The sequence below is a fragment of the Hyla sarda genome, chromosome 13 (genome assembly GCF_029499605.1).
Source record: "Hyla sarda isolate aHylSar1 chromosome 13, aHylSar1.hap1, whole genome shotgun sequence".
NCBI lineage: Eukaryota > Metazoa > Chordata > Amphibia > Anura > Hylidae > Hyla > Hyla sarda.
Window position 1 is genome coordinate 45298053 of NC_079201.1, and position 14498 is coordinate 45312550.

General features: G+C 41.8%; 1 protein-coding gene across 7 annotated transcripts in view; it reads left to right on the plus strand.

Annotated features, from left to right (window-relative positions):
- The window catches only part of RAB37 (RAB37, member RAS oncogene family), a 157073-nt gene extending 144845 nt beyond the window's left edge, over positions 1-12228 (plus strand). For all 7 annotated transcript variants that reach the window (XM_056549552.1, XM_056549554.1, XM_056549551.1 and 4 more), the window contains one exon: positions 11484-12228. In XM_056549552.1, the coding sequence (XP_056405527.1) occupies positions 11484-11586 (103 nt within the window). In that variant the 3' untranslated portion in view covers positions 11587-12228. The remainder of the gene's footprint in view (positions 1-11483) is intronic.
- Positions 12229-14498: the final 2270 nt, after the last annotated feature.

Genomic DNA, 14498 nt, shown 5'->3' on the forward strand with positions numbered 1-14498 from the left:
CCCTGAAATAATCTGCTGGCCCAGTGGTTCCTTTTCATACTTATGGACCTTGGGTAAGTAATAGAAAATTGGTAGTGAATAGTTTTTTATTTGTAAAAAAAATTCTCTCATTTAAAATGTTTTGATACACCACAGATTTTATCAAAATATTATATGCCTCAAAGAATTCCGTTGAGGGATCTTTTAACAAAACCTCATAGTAATTGGAATCCGACAATATATGTAAAGCTTCCGCTATATAATCAGATCTATTCAATATTACTGTCCCCTCCCTTCTTTTTCAGCAGGTTGAATAATTATCTGATCGTTTTTCTTGAGGCTATTCAGATCCTCTCAGATCCTTGTTAAGTTATTTAGTTGTTTTTTTTTAAAAGGAGTTGCGGTTTCATTAATTGATCTAAATTCACTACTCACCATCGCATATAAGGTCTCTATAAAATTCCCACGTTGGCCTAATGGATAAAAAGTGGATTTTGGGTGGATGTCAACATGTTTAAAATTCTCATTATCCAGACTTCTCAAATGCACAAAATCGTCCCCTATAACCACATTTTCCGTATGGAAAAATATCTAGCTAAAGTTAATTTTTGAGTGTACTCATTCAGATCCAATAAAAAAAAAATGGATCAGGTAGTGAGGAAGGACAAAATGATAATCCCTTTAGATAATTAAATTTCTTTTTCATTTAGTATATGATCAGACAAATTAAACAGTTTATCATAACTGGATTATCATCTATTTTGGCGATATGTTGTGAGCTCTTTTTCTTTCTCACCCCTCTACATCCTTGCGTTCTATTTTTCTTTTTAACAGAGCTTTTATTGAGATTTTCATATTCACTTTGGATTTCTGGGGAAAGAATTGTGTTAGTGTGTGCATTTTCAGGTTCAGAATCAGGGCGAGTATTGTTGCAGTGTCTACAATTACAACTTTTTATCCATTAGGCCACCGTGGGAATTTTATAGAGACCTTTTTATGCGATGGTGATTAGTGAATTTAGATCAGTTAATGAAATAACAACTCCTTTAAAAAAATAAATAAATAAATAACTTAACAAGGTCTGATCAATATGGTCTGAATAGCATTAAGAATAACCATCAGATAATTAAACGACCTGCTGACAAAGGGGGGGGGGGGGGTGGACAGTAAGATTGAACAGATCTGATTTATATAGCGGAAGCTTTACATGTTGGATTCCAATTCCAATTACTGTTGGATTCCAATTACTATGAGGTTTTGTTAAAAGACCCCCTCAGTTGAATTCTTTGAGGCATATAATATTTTAATAAAATCTGCGGTGGATCAAAACATTTTAAATGAGAGCGAAATAAATATTTTACTAATAAACTATTCACTACCAATTTTCTATTAGGCCCCTTTCACACAACCGTTTGTGCCCGGCAGTGTGACGGCCGCTGCAGAGTAGCGGGAGAAAAATTACAGCATGTGCCGTCTTTTTCTCCCGCTATTCATAATGGGTCCCTGTGGCCCCCATAATAGTAAATGTGAGCCGCCTGGACCCGTTGTTTGCCGTTGCTCTCCGTTAACAGAGCGGCCGTTAAAGTCAGAAAAAAAGGGACTTTGACGGCCGTTCTCGATGGGGAGCAACGGCGGTGTGAAAGAAGCCTTACTTACCGAAGGTCCATAAGGATGAAAAGAAACCTCCGGGCCGGACGATTATTTTGGGGATTGGAGCAATAAGTACTCCCCTCTCTAATTATATCGGCCTGTTTTTACAGGATTATGTTCAGAATCTCCCCACATACCCAAAAGACTCCACTCAATTGATTAATGAACTTTATGATCTATCTTTGGAGGATGAGTTTGCTTTTTTTGACATTAGATGTCCATTATATTCCAATGTTTTGGAGGAGAAGGGAATAGGTGCAATTAAATATTTTTTAGATCAAGATGAATTTATATGTGATGCACAGTGATGTTTTTTTTTTATTAGACTCAATTAAGTTTTATTTTGTCATAAATTTTTTTCGTTTAATCATGTGATTTATAAAAAAAAAAAAAACAAGCGACTGTGCGATGGGTACTCGATTCGCCCCAAGTTATGCTAATTTGTATATGGAGCTTTTCGAGTACCTGTTTATCGCACAGTCCCCGTGAAATTTTAAAAATATATTATTTACTTTAGGAGATTCATAGAGGTTTTGTTTTTTATTTGGAGAGGCATCTTTGAGGAAGCTCAATTATTTGTTGAACATTTAAAATAATAATTATTGGGGATTAATCTTTTTGGAAAAAAGTTTACAGAAAAAAATAGTATTTTTAGATATTGAGGTTTTTAAAAATGAAATTTCTGATAAAAATGACAATAAAAATTTAATCGGTACGAGTGTGGACGTTAACAGTTTTTGGGGATTTAATAGTTGTCATTATCCCAAATTGCTTTAAAACATTCCTTTCAGATAATACCGGAGGATTAGGAAAAATTGTAGCACCTTATCTGAATATAAAGAACAATCTAAAATGTTATATAATCCTTTTAAATAGAAAAAATACCCCCAAAAAAGAAATGATTAAAAATGGCTATATGAAAGATGGTGCCCTCCAATAAACTGAACTAATAAAATATAATAAAAAACAAAATGCAGTTGATGAGAATAAATTTAAAGGGGTACTTTGCCCCTAGACATCTTATCCCCTATCCAAAGCATAGGGTATAAGATGTCAGATCGCCGGGGTCCCGCTGCTGGGGACCCCCAGGATAGCCGCTGCGGCACCGCTATCATTACTGCACACAGCGAGTTCGCTCTGTGCGTAATGATGGGTGATACAGGGGACGGAGCAGCGTGACATCATGGCTCTGCCCCTCGTGACTACCACCACGCCCCCTCCCATAGACTTGTATTGGGGGGGGCGGGAGGTGACATCATGAGGGGCGGAGCCGTGATGTAACTATGCTCCGGCCCCTGTATTGCCAGTCATTACGCGCAGGTGGCGGGCCGTAATGTCACAAAGGGTGGAGCCATGACATCACGCTGCTCCGTCCCCTGTATCGCCCATCATTACGCACAGAGCGAACTCGCTCTGTGCAGTAATGATAGCGCAGTGCTGCAGCGGAGATCCAGGGGGTCCCCAGCAGTGGGACCCCGGCGATCTGACCTCTTATCCCCTATCCTTTGGAAAGGGGGTAAGATGTGTAGGGGCTGAGTACCCCTTTAAGTTTAATTTTATTACTACTTTTAATTGTGCCACACAAAAAATTAGGGACATTTTTAATAAGCATTGGCCAATTGTGTGTATGGACCCAATACTAAATAAGATTTTACCAAAAAAGCCAGGTCTAACATTTAGACGTGCTAAAAACACTTTGCAATCATCTTTGCTTCCAGCCGTCTAAAAGATATTAAAAAGAATGAAAATAATACTGAAAATGCTAAGAAAATTATTACTCTGGATGTATCAGGCACCTCTCGCTGTGGGAAAATCCAATGCTTATGATTTTCTTGTACACTGGTTCCTGCAGTTTAATCTATAAATTCCAACTCCACCGGTGAGAAATTTATATTAAAGGGATGTTTTGATTGCTCTTCATATGTTGTATATTTAATAACTTGCACTTGCGGACTACAATATATAGGCCGTACAATTCAATCTTTCCGTGCCCGCATGAACAAGCATAGACACAACATAAGCAAAAGGTTTCCTCTACATAGCTTGTCTCAACATATTGCTTCTGAACACAACGATAGTCAGAATTGTATTAAACGTTTGACTTAAAGAGCATACCTGCTGGCTGTCCCGATCAATACTCAGAAAAATGTAATTTGTGTCTTTCTGAAGGGATAAGACCTGCTGTCCTTGGGGCTATTGAACAGGTTCATGATGAAGAAATAGGTCAGGGTCATTACTCCCATCTGTTCCTTGTACCAAAGCCAAATGGTTCTTTCAGAACGAATATAAACTTTAAATACCTTAAAGGAAAACTGTCCGCTTTCTCCCCTCGCACTAACCAGCGGTACTGGCTGGTAGTGTGAGGGATGCTGATCAGTTTGATGCTTACCGTGCCCTGCACCGTTCGTCCGTAATCTTCTATTTTTGGTCTATGCTAATGAGGTGCTAACTGGCACTCTGACGTCAGTGCTGCTGGCCGCAGCGCCACCCAGCTCATCAATATTCCTCCCCTCTCTCTTCATTACAGAGCAGAGAGAGGCGGAGGGAGGGGAGGAATATTGATGAGCTGGGCGGCGCTGCGACCAGTGGCACTGACATCACAGTGCCAGTTAGCACCTCATTAGCATATACCGAAAATAGAAGATTATGGCTGAACTGCGCGGCGGATCCGGGCACGGTAAGCATCAGACTGATCAGCATCCCTCGCACTACCAACCAGTACCGCTGGTTAGTGCGGGGGGGAGAAAGCTGACAGTTTTTCTTTAACAAGTTAATAACTTGCAAAAAATTCAAGATGGAGACCCTAAAATCTGCCATCCCGCTGATCCCCCAAAACACCTTGATGTCTACTATCGATGCTTTCATATACCCATTTATCCTGCCCATCAAAGATATTTGAGGTGTGCGGTTCACTTCAACAACCTAACCCTCCAGGGCTCATCCTCTGCTCCTAGTATATTCACAAAAGTCATGGTAGAGGTTGTAGCATTCCAGGAATTAAAAGGGATTACTATAATCCCATATTTAGACAACCTTTTGATTATAGCTCAGTCTCAAGACATCCTCTTGGATCATGTTAAACAGACTATCCTTTGCCTACAGGATCTAGGCTGGATAGTGAATTTTCAAAAATTGGACCTAGGTATGATATTAGATTCAGAAGAACAGAACACTTTCCTGCGTCAGAAAGTCAAGAAACTTTATTGCAAAAAAAAAAAAAAAATGTCTCTCTAAGAGAGGCAATGTCAATCTTAGGAGGGATGACATCATGCATTCCGGCGGTTCAGTGGCATCAGAGCCACTGCAGAACCCTCCAAAGATAGATTTTAAAAGTCTGGAACAGATCTCAGAGATATTTTCACTTGATAGGAGACAAGCGTTTTCTTCTCCAGGGAAAACTTACTTTGTGGTTCAGGAAGGAACATCTGATAAATGGTGTTCCTTGTCTCTGCTCTCCAGTCATTCCCATAACTACATATTCAAGTCTTTAGAGTTGGGAGGCCCATGTCAAAGATCTTCAACTTCAAGGGAAGTGGTCTCAGGAGTCTTGGTGTCACGTATGGGCAGGGAAGAAGTGCAGCCCTGTTCTCACCCACTCCCTCTGACCCTGCCTACTTGCCTATTCGCCCTAAACAGTGGATCAACAACCACAGTGACGGAAGTTATTGTCAACTAAATGAACTACAAAAACAGACACAGGTCGGGATGCAGTCACGAAGCACTCAAACTAACAGAAATAATATAAGACAAACACACACAATAAGTCAAAGTCAGCTAGCCAAGTCTTAACCAGGATATGCAAAATCTTAAATACAAGAGAAAGCCAAGCCAAAAAGTCAGGAATACCAGAAGATCAGAAATACAAGATATAAACGCTAGCTACTGGAGATAACTTATTTCGCAGGCAAGGTCCGATACCACACTGGAAGTTTATATAGGAAGCTACACAGGTGAAAAGCCAACACGGTCAGCTGACCAAGCAGAAAACTAGGCGTAGCCCAGCAACCAAAATAAACAAACTCTCTCAGGGATGTTAAACCCTTCAGGTTCTTACACTCGGGTTCGTTCATCGAACTATCGAGAATTGGAGGACTTCTTCAGAGCTTTAAAAGCTTCGAAACATGTTCCAAAAAAACATGTAAAAATCCACTCTGACAATGTAACGGCAGTGGCTTTCGTCAACCACCAAGGGGGGAGGACGAGACACAGACATCACTTAGAACCAGGGGAAAGCAAGGTCAATCCACAAGTCTTTTAGTCCCTTGTGAATTTGTGGGGCATTCCCCAAATAGATCTGTTCGCCAACAAAAAGAATCGTAAGGTGCCTCGATTATTCCCCCTCGATCCAAGAGAGGGGACAGAAACAGTAGACTCATTACAGCAGTAATGGACTTTTAACCCAAGTAATCTTCATAGCCCAATGTGGCCCAAGAGAGGTTGGTACTGTTTGCTAAAACATCTATCCTTAACAGATCCAGTACCTGGCTTTTGAGAGGTGCCATATAGAGAAAAAGGTCTCTCTAACAGGGTAATTGATACCTTACTAAAAAAGTTAAAAAAAAAAAAAAAAAAAAAGCCCCCTCTTCCATCTATCTTGGGAGAAATTTTTTTCCTGGTGTGGCTCCTCTCCTCCAGACCTTCCACAAGGATTTGAAAAAGGACTTTCTATAAATACTCTGAAAGTTCAGACGGCAAGTCCTTTCTAGGTTAAAACCGAGAATTTAAAATCGAACGTCTCCTTGAAATCTAAAATTGGTGCTTTCATCTTTAACACAAAAACTATTTCAGCACTTACAAGACTATTCTATCAAGATCACAGCTGATATTAATATATTATAATATATATATATATATATATATATATAATATTATCACAGCTAGGTGAATAGAAGAAATCCAGGCTTTGTCTATACTAAATCCGTATTTTACGGTTTTAGATGACAGAATCCTCCTAAAACTTAACCTAAATGTTGCCCTAAGTTGGTGTCCGATTTCCACAGATCACAATATACCATCCTTGCCACTTTCTGTGAAAATCCTAGAAATGAAACAGAAGACTTTACATACCCTAGATGTTAAAATGTGCCTGTTAAATTACTTGGAGAGTACCAGGCCTTGGAGAATTGACTCAAATCTCTTTATCCAATTTATATGGATATATGGCCTAATAAAGGCAAAAAGCATCAGAGTTCCATTGCTAGATGGTTGAAGTGTGCCATTGAAGAAGAGTCATTAGACTCTCCTGTTCCAGAAGCTTTACAGGCTCATTCCACTTGGCTGTGGCTGCCTCATGGGCCGAAAAAGCTGTGACATCATTGGAACAGATTTGTAGAATGGCAACATGGTCTTCCCCGCATACATTCTTCAAACACTACAAAATAGATGTATAATCTTTTCAGGACCTTCCGTTCAGCCGGAAGGTGCTACAAGCTGTGCCCCCTCCCTAAAAACACCATTTATCTGGTATGTCTTGTGATGCTGTCGTGATTGACGAGAAGAAAAGTTAGAATTATGACTTGCCGATAATTCTGTTTTCACGAGTCCATCACGACAGCACCTGTTTATTCCCACCCCTTTTTATGTGTATTATTGTTTGTATAATTATACACTCTTACTAATTTGAAAACCGTTGATGGGGAGGGGCCTTTGTAAGCTCTCTGTGTTTCCTGTTCCTATTAGAGCTGCAGGGGGGCAATCTCATGTGGTGCTGTCGTTATAGACTCGTGAAAACCAAATTATCGATAAGTCCTAATTCTAACTTTCTCATTAAGAGGACTGGTGCATAGAACTCACTGGGAATCGTATAGTTACCTTGGTAGCTGTACAGCATGGACCTGCATCTCTCAAATACTAATTTAAAGTTTGAATGGGATATTATTATTTATGACTTTAAGGCTAGGTTCAGACTGTGGAATTTTCCGCTGAAATTGAGATTCTGAGTGCGCCCTGCACTGACTCAAACAGTAGCCAACAGGATCGTACAGACATTGCGATCCCCATAGTCTTCAAAGTATTCCGCGTAAAGAATGACAGATCATTCTTTTTGCAGTGGAATTTCTGTGTCGCGGAAACTCTCTGACAGATATTTATTTGTGCTGCATTGAAATTTCCGAGTGTAGTGTCTAAGCGGAAATTCTGCAGTGTTATTTTAGCCTTATAAACATAAATACCCACCATGATAACACTCTGCCATTAAATGGGTACTCTGCTGGAAATTATATTTTTTTAAATCAACTGGTTCCAGAAAGTTAAACAGATTTGTAAACTACTTCTATTAAAAAATCTTAATCCTTCCAGTACTTATCAGATGCTGTATGCTCCAGAGGAAGGGCTTTTCTTTTTAAATTTCTTTTCTAGACAGTCCAGGCATGCTGAGCGTTGCAGTTCGGCAACATCTGAAGGGTGAGATGTTGCAGAACTACAACTCCAAGCATGTCTGGGCATGCTTGGAGTTAGTTTTGCAACATCTGGAGGGCCACAGTTGAGACCACTACATAGTGGTCTTCAAACTGTCCTCCTCCAGTTGTTGCAAAACTACAACTCCGAGCATGCCCTTTGGCTGTCTGGAGGCACCGTGGTTGGGAAACACTGTCTGTTTCCTAACTCGGTGTTTCCCAACCTGTGTGCTTCCAGCTGTTGCAAAACTACAACTCCCAGCATGAACTGACAGACCATGCATACTGGGAGTTGTAGTTTTGCAACAGCTGGATGTACACTGGTGTGGAAACACTGTGGTAGTCTGTTACCTAACTCAGTGTATCCCAACCAGTGTGTCTCCAGCTATTGCATAACTACATCTCCCAGCATGCACAGCGCATGCTGGGAGTTGTAGTTTTGCAACAGCTGATGGTTTGCGCGCCCCCCCAGCGTACACTCACAAGGGCGGGGGCTTACAGCGAGCACCCCGGGACAAGCTTGAGCTGCGGCAACTGAAACTCCCAGCAGGAAACTCTCTGCAAACCCCTTCCCGTATGAATGTACCCTAAAAACACTACACTACACAAAATAAAGGGTAAAAAAACTACATATACACTCTCTTACGTTACACCCCCCCCCCCCCCACAATAAATAAAAATTACAAGCGTCTCTTATGACACATGACACTGTTTCCAAAATGGAGCCCAGTAACTCATAGTATTGCCAGACAGCATTTGACTGTCCAGGCATGCTGGGAGTTTTGCAACAGCTGGGGGCACCCAGTTTGGGAAACACTGCCAGACAGTATTTTTGGTGCAGGAGGCAAGCACCATGCTTGCATCTGGGTCCGTCCCTATGCAAATCCCTAATTTAGGCCTCAAATGTGCCCTCCAGAGCCCTGTCGTATTTCAAGACAACAGTTTAGGGCAACATATGGGGTATTTCCGTTCTCGGGAGAAATTGCGCTACAAATTTTGGGGGTCTTTTTCTCCTTTTGCCCCTTATGAAAAGGTAAAGTTGGGGTCTACACCAGAATATTATTGTAAAAAAATTAAAATGTTAACACTAACATGCTGGGTTTGCCCAATACTTTTCATTTTCACAAGAGGTAAAGGAAATACCCCATATGTGAACGTAAAATGCTCTGTGGGCGCACTATGTACATTTGAGGCCTAAATTGCTGATTTGCACAGGGGTGGCTGATTTTACAGCGGTTCTGACAGAAACGCAAAAAAATAAATACCCACATGTGACCCCATTTTGGAAACTACACCCCTTATGGAACGTAACAAGGGGTATAGTGAGCCTTAACACCCCACAGGTGTTTGACGAATTTTCGGTAAAGTTGTATGTGAAAATGATTTTAAAAAAATGTTTTCGCTAAAATGCTGGTGTTGCCCTACATTTTTCATTTTCACAATGGAAAATAGGAAAAAGCCCCCAAAATTTGTAACCCCATTTCTTCAGAGTATGGAAATACCCCATATGTGGATTAAAAGTGCTCTGCAGGCGCGCTACAATGCTCAGAAGAGAAGGAGCACCATTGGGCTTTTGGAGTGAGAAAGTGTCCGGAATTGAAGGCGATATGTGTTTGCAAAGCCCCCATGGTGCCAGAACAGTGGAACCCCCCACATGTGACCCCATTTTGGAAACTACAAACCTCACGGAATGTGATAAGGGGTGCAGTGAGCATTTACACCCCACAGGTGTCTGACAGATTTTTTTTGAACACTGGTCTACGAAATCTGGGTCTACAAGAACATGCAAGTGTAAAAAAATAGATTTAGAATTTTCTCCTTCACTTTGCTGCTATTCCTGTGAAACGCCTAAAGGGTTAACAAACCTTTTTAATGTCATTTTGAATACTTTGAGGGGTGCAGTTTCTATAATGGGGTCATTTATGGGGTATTTCTAATATGAAGGCCCTTCAAATCCACTTCAAAACTGAACTGGTCCATGAAAAGTTCAGATTTTGAAAATTTTGCGAAAAATTGGAAAATTGCTGCAGAACTTTGAAGCCCTCTGATGTCTTCCAAAAGTAAAAACATGTCAACTTTATGATGCAAATCTAAAGTAGACCTATTGTATATGTGAATCAATATATATATAATTTATTTGGTATGTCTATTTTCCTTACAAGCAAAGAGCTTCAAAGTTAGAAAAATGCTAAATTTGGAAATTCTTCATGACATTTTTCACCAAGAAATTATGCAAGTATCAACAAAAATATTTTCTTCAAAAAGAAAAGAAAACAAAATGTTTTCCAGTGGAGTACCCCTTTAAGGTGAAAATGGGCTTGGTCCTTAAGGGGTTAACTTTCTTTACACCAGTTAATTTAAACCAGAGGCTGTCCGAGCATGCTGGGAGTTATAGTTTTTCCACAGCTAGGGGCACACTGGTTGGGAGTCACAAAGGAAGCCTGACTTACAGCAAGCCGGGTCCCAGAGCAAGTTGCAGACTCCGAGGTCCCAGCCTCGGATGTAGTATGGTCCTGTTCTCGGAGGTAGCGTAGCAGACTATAGCTCTGCTTCATAAGAGACACAAACACACAGCTCTGCTTTATAAGAGAGAGAGAGAGAGAGACACACACACACACTGCTCTGCTTCATAAGACACACACACATAACCTGCTTCATAAGAGACACAAACACTAACACACAGCTCTGCTTCATAAGAGACATCGTTTGTCTCATCACACATCATGATCTCTCCTGCTTCCTCTACATTTGACACGTCCTTCAAACACTGCGTCCTCTTCGGTCTCTCCTCTGCTCAGCTAAAGATTTCTGCAGCCCTGTCCCCAGTCACTAAGCTCCCTCATTCCCAGAGTCATCAGATCTTTCTTCTGTGCAGATGGTTCCAGGGGGCGTGGCTTACATGGACTCTCTGACAGAACTGCAAGCCACGCCCCATAGAGAGCATAAAAGTCATATGGTGTCTGTCTCCAAGGGTGGGGACCAGAGGGAGTTAGGGGAAGAAAGCCGAGAGAGTGAACACAGGATAGCTCCTTTTGCTGCATTTCGCACTGATTAGTGCTTTATAGAGCTCTGCAACGGTGCATTACTTATAAATACTTACTTGGGAAGATATATTTATCATTACATGAGGGAATTAACTAAATATTATACTTAACTGGACTACCCCTTTAATATATGACAATGGTAACAGTTGCATAAATAATAATTTCTGGCCTTTTCATTTGCAGAAATAATTAGTAGTGTTAGGAAGCAATGTTACATTTTCTCTTTACAAAGTCATCTGACATCTATTTTTTAACATGTATATTTGTTATTGGTCAGCAATCCAATGTTATGAAAAAAATATACATATCAATTTTTTTTTTTTTAATGAATAAATGCTAAATATCCCACATATGTTACTGTAAGTGTCCAGGACATCAGATCTTTATATTGAGCACTTTGTATTTTTCTCTGCAGGGAATTGAAGCAGAGATCCAGTAGTTCAGATGAACGTAAATTTCAGATCCACCAGTACATTAAATCACAGAAGAAGAAAAGCAGCTGCTGTGGCTTCATTTGATTGTGTTCCTTTGATTCAGAATTTACTGTACTGTACAGTTCTGGATATAATCCGATCCAGTGAAATTCCCAAACTCAGGATTTTTCGGATACCCTGATGCCTGGAGAGAAAACATCTCAAAAATTGTTTACTTAAATCTCAAGAGCATTGTTGCCTTTATGAGTCTTCAAGAAACATAAGGAATCTGTTGTATTTCCTCTTTTTCCAGTGACAGAGAACCTTAATATAAATAATTATCCTTTGCTGCAAGAATACTGTGCCAAAATGGTTTACACAAGCAAAGGCTGTCCAAAGTCTTTTGTATAACAAATAACAAATGGTATGTCATGATGCTATCTGTCAGTAGCTTCCTTGCTTTTATAGTAACTGTCATATGTTGCACAACTTAGATTTGTTTACAAGATATAAATAATTCCTGTGCTTTATACTGTTTATGAAAGGTATTTATTACTATAGGGTTCCTAAGAACTTCATGAAGATAGACAGTGTATGTGCTTGTTAAATTTACTGCAATATTTTCAAATGACCTGCTCACATTCTTACCTGTTGGCTGTTTACACATTGAGCACTAGTAATGGATATTCTGTTATGAAGTACCAACTGTAGAATTTTTAATGTCTTTAAAATAAAATATTCCATTGTGAATAATTTTTTTGGGTGTATGGGCTTATTAGATGAAGATCTTTTTATTTTTCAAACACACGAGGACTTAACCCCTTCCCGCAGAATGTCATATATAAACGCCGGGTTGTGCAGTGCGTTCGCGCATCCCGATGTTTATAAATGACATTCAGTTAACCCGGCGATGCACAGCATCGCACGGGTTAACCAGCAGAAGTCCCGCTGTTTCCAGCAGGGGACAACTTCTGCTACACCCCCCAGGACCATGCATTGATGGTCCTGGTCAGCGATCACTATGATTGGTCCCTGTGGACCAATCACAGTGACCTGGGGTGAAAGTTCAGATCCCCCGCACTGCCCGCCCCTGGAAGTCGGGCAGAACGGGGGAAGATGGCTGAGGGGGCTCGCGGGGACCTGCGGCATAGGGTGGGAACACGCGGGGACCGGCGGCCTTACCTGGAGCAGCAGCGGGACCGAGGAGCAGCGCGGGACCGGCCACGTGGACGAGCAGCGACGGGACCGGCAGGTAAGTACATGGTCCTCAGAGGCAGCAGTGAAGATCTTCACAGCTGCCTCTAGGAGTCTGAAAACTACAACTCCCAGCATGCCTAGACAGCCTTTGGCTGTCTGGGCATGCTGGGAGTTGTAGTTTTGCAACATCTGGAGGGCCCCAGTTTGGAGACCATTGTATAATGGTCTCCAATCTGTGCTCTTCCAACTGTTGCAAAACTACAACTCCCAGCATGCCCAGACCATTGTTGGAACAGCTGGCAGTCCAAAGTTTAGAGACCTAGGGGGAGATTTATCAAAACCTGTGCAAAGGAAAAGTTGCCCATAGCAACCAATCAGATCGCTTCTTTCATTTTGCAGAGACCTTGATAAAAATGAAAGTGATCTGATTGGTTGCTATGGGCCACTTTTTCTCTGGACAGGTTTTGATAAATCTCCCTCCCAGACCCTATAAACTCCTGCAGTATAAAATAATGGGATACACTCTAATTTATTTTAGTGCAGTGTCTCCCTATACACTGCTAGGGAGAGATGTGTCAATAAATCCGGCTGGGCAGGGGCAGCCACCAGGACCCTCCCCTGTGACTATTTACTCATATTCTGGTAGCATTTTTAAACTATGATTACTTTGAACCAACTGAACGTCTCAGTGTAATTCATAGTGTCCTGGAATCGCAATGCTTGCACCAATTTTATGCTGCCCGTGGTTTGGGCAGCATAAAACTGATGACAGGTTCCCTTTAACCCCCGCATGCCCATGCTGTAATTAGGATGTATCTGACCTAAGACTGGTCTGAGGTGTTTATTTTTTATTACTTGGGATAAGTGGGTTATTGTTAGCATTGTACTAGCGGTGCAAGATATAACTGGGAAAATAGTGAAAAAACATGTTTAACCTGTTCAGGACCCCGGGCGTACCGGTACGACCTGACACCCTGGTTCTTAAGGACCCAGGACGTACATATACGTCCGTGGGAATTTCGGTCCCCATCGGGCGGCGACCGGACTGGGGTGACTGCTGATATCGATCAGCAGGCACCCCGCACAATTGCCCAGGGGGGTCATCAGATCCCCCCCCCATTTCGGCGATCGGCGCAAATCGCAAGTGAATTCACACTTGTGATTTGCGCCTATTCCGGGTCATACGGGTCTATGGTGACCCGGAATATAAGGGGGATCATGGTTGCCCAAGACACCTACGATCCCCCTGAAGGGATAGGAGTGAGGTGGCAGAGGTGCCACCCCTCCTATCCCTGCTATTGGTCGTCAAAAGCAACGAGCAATAGCAGATCAGGGGCGACGGGGTTAACTTTTGTTTTCCCCGTTCTGCTCACCCACAATAGGCGGGGCAGGACGGGGAAACCGAAGGGGATCGGGCTCTGAAGTCCACTTACTGCGGGAGGCTGCGGGACGCGATCAGCTGCGGTGATCGGCGCGGGCGGCATGTCGTGCCGCAGAAGAGGACGGCTCCCTGGATCCTATGGAAGCCGGTGAGTTGCCTAGCAACATCTGGAGGGCTACAGTTTGAGACCACTATAGTGGTCTCTACACTGTAGCCCTCCAGATATTGCAAAACTACAACTCCCAGCATGCCCAGACAGCTGTTTGGGCATGCTGGGATTTGCAGTTTTGCAACAGCTGGAGATCTACAGTTTAGAGACCAATGCACAGTGATCTCTATACTGTAGCACTCTAGATCTTGCAAAACTACAACTCCTAGCATGCCCACACAGCTGTTTGCTGTCTGGGCCTGCTGGGATTTGTAGTTTTGCAACATCTGG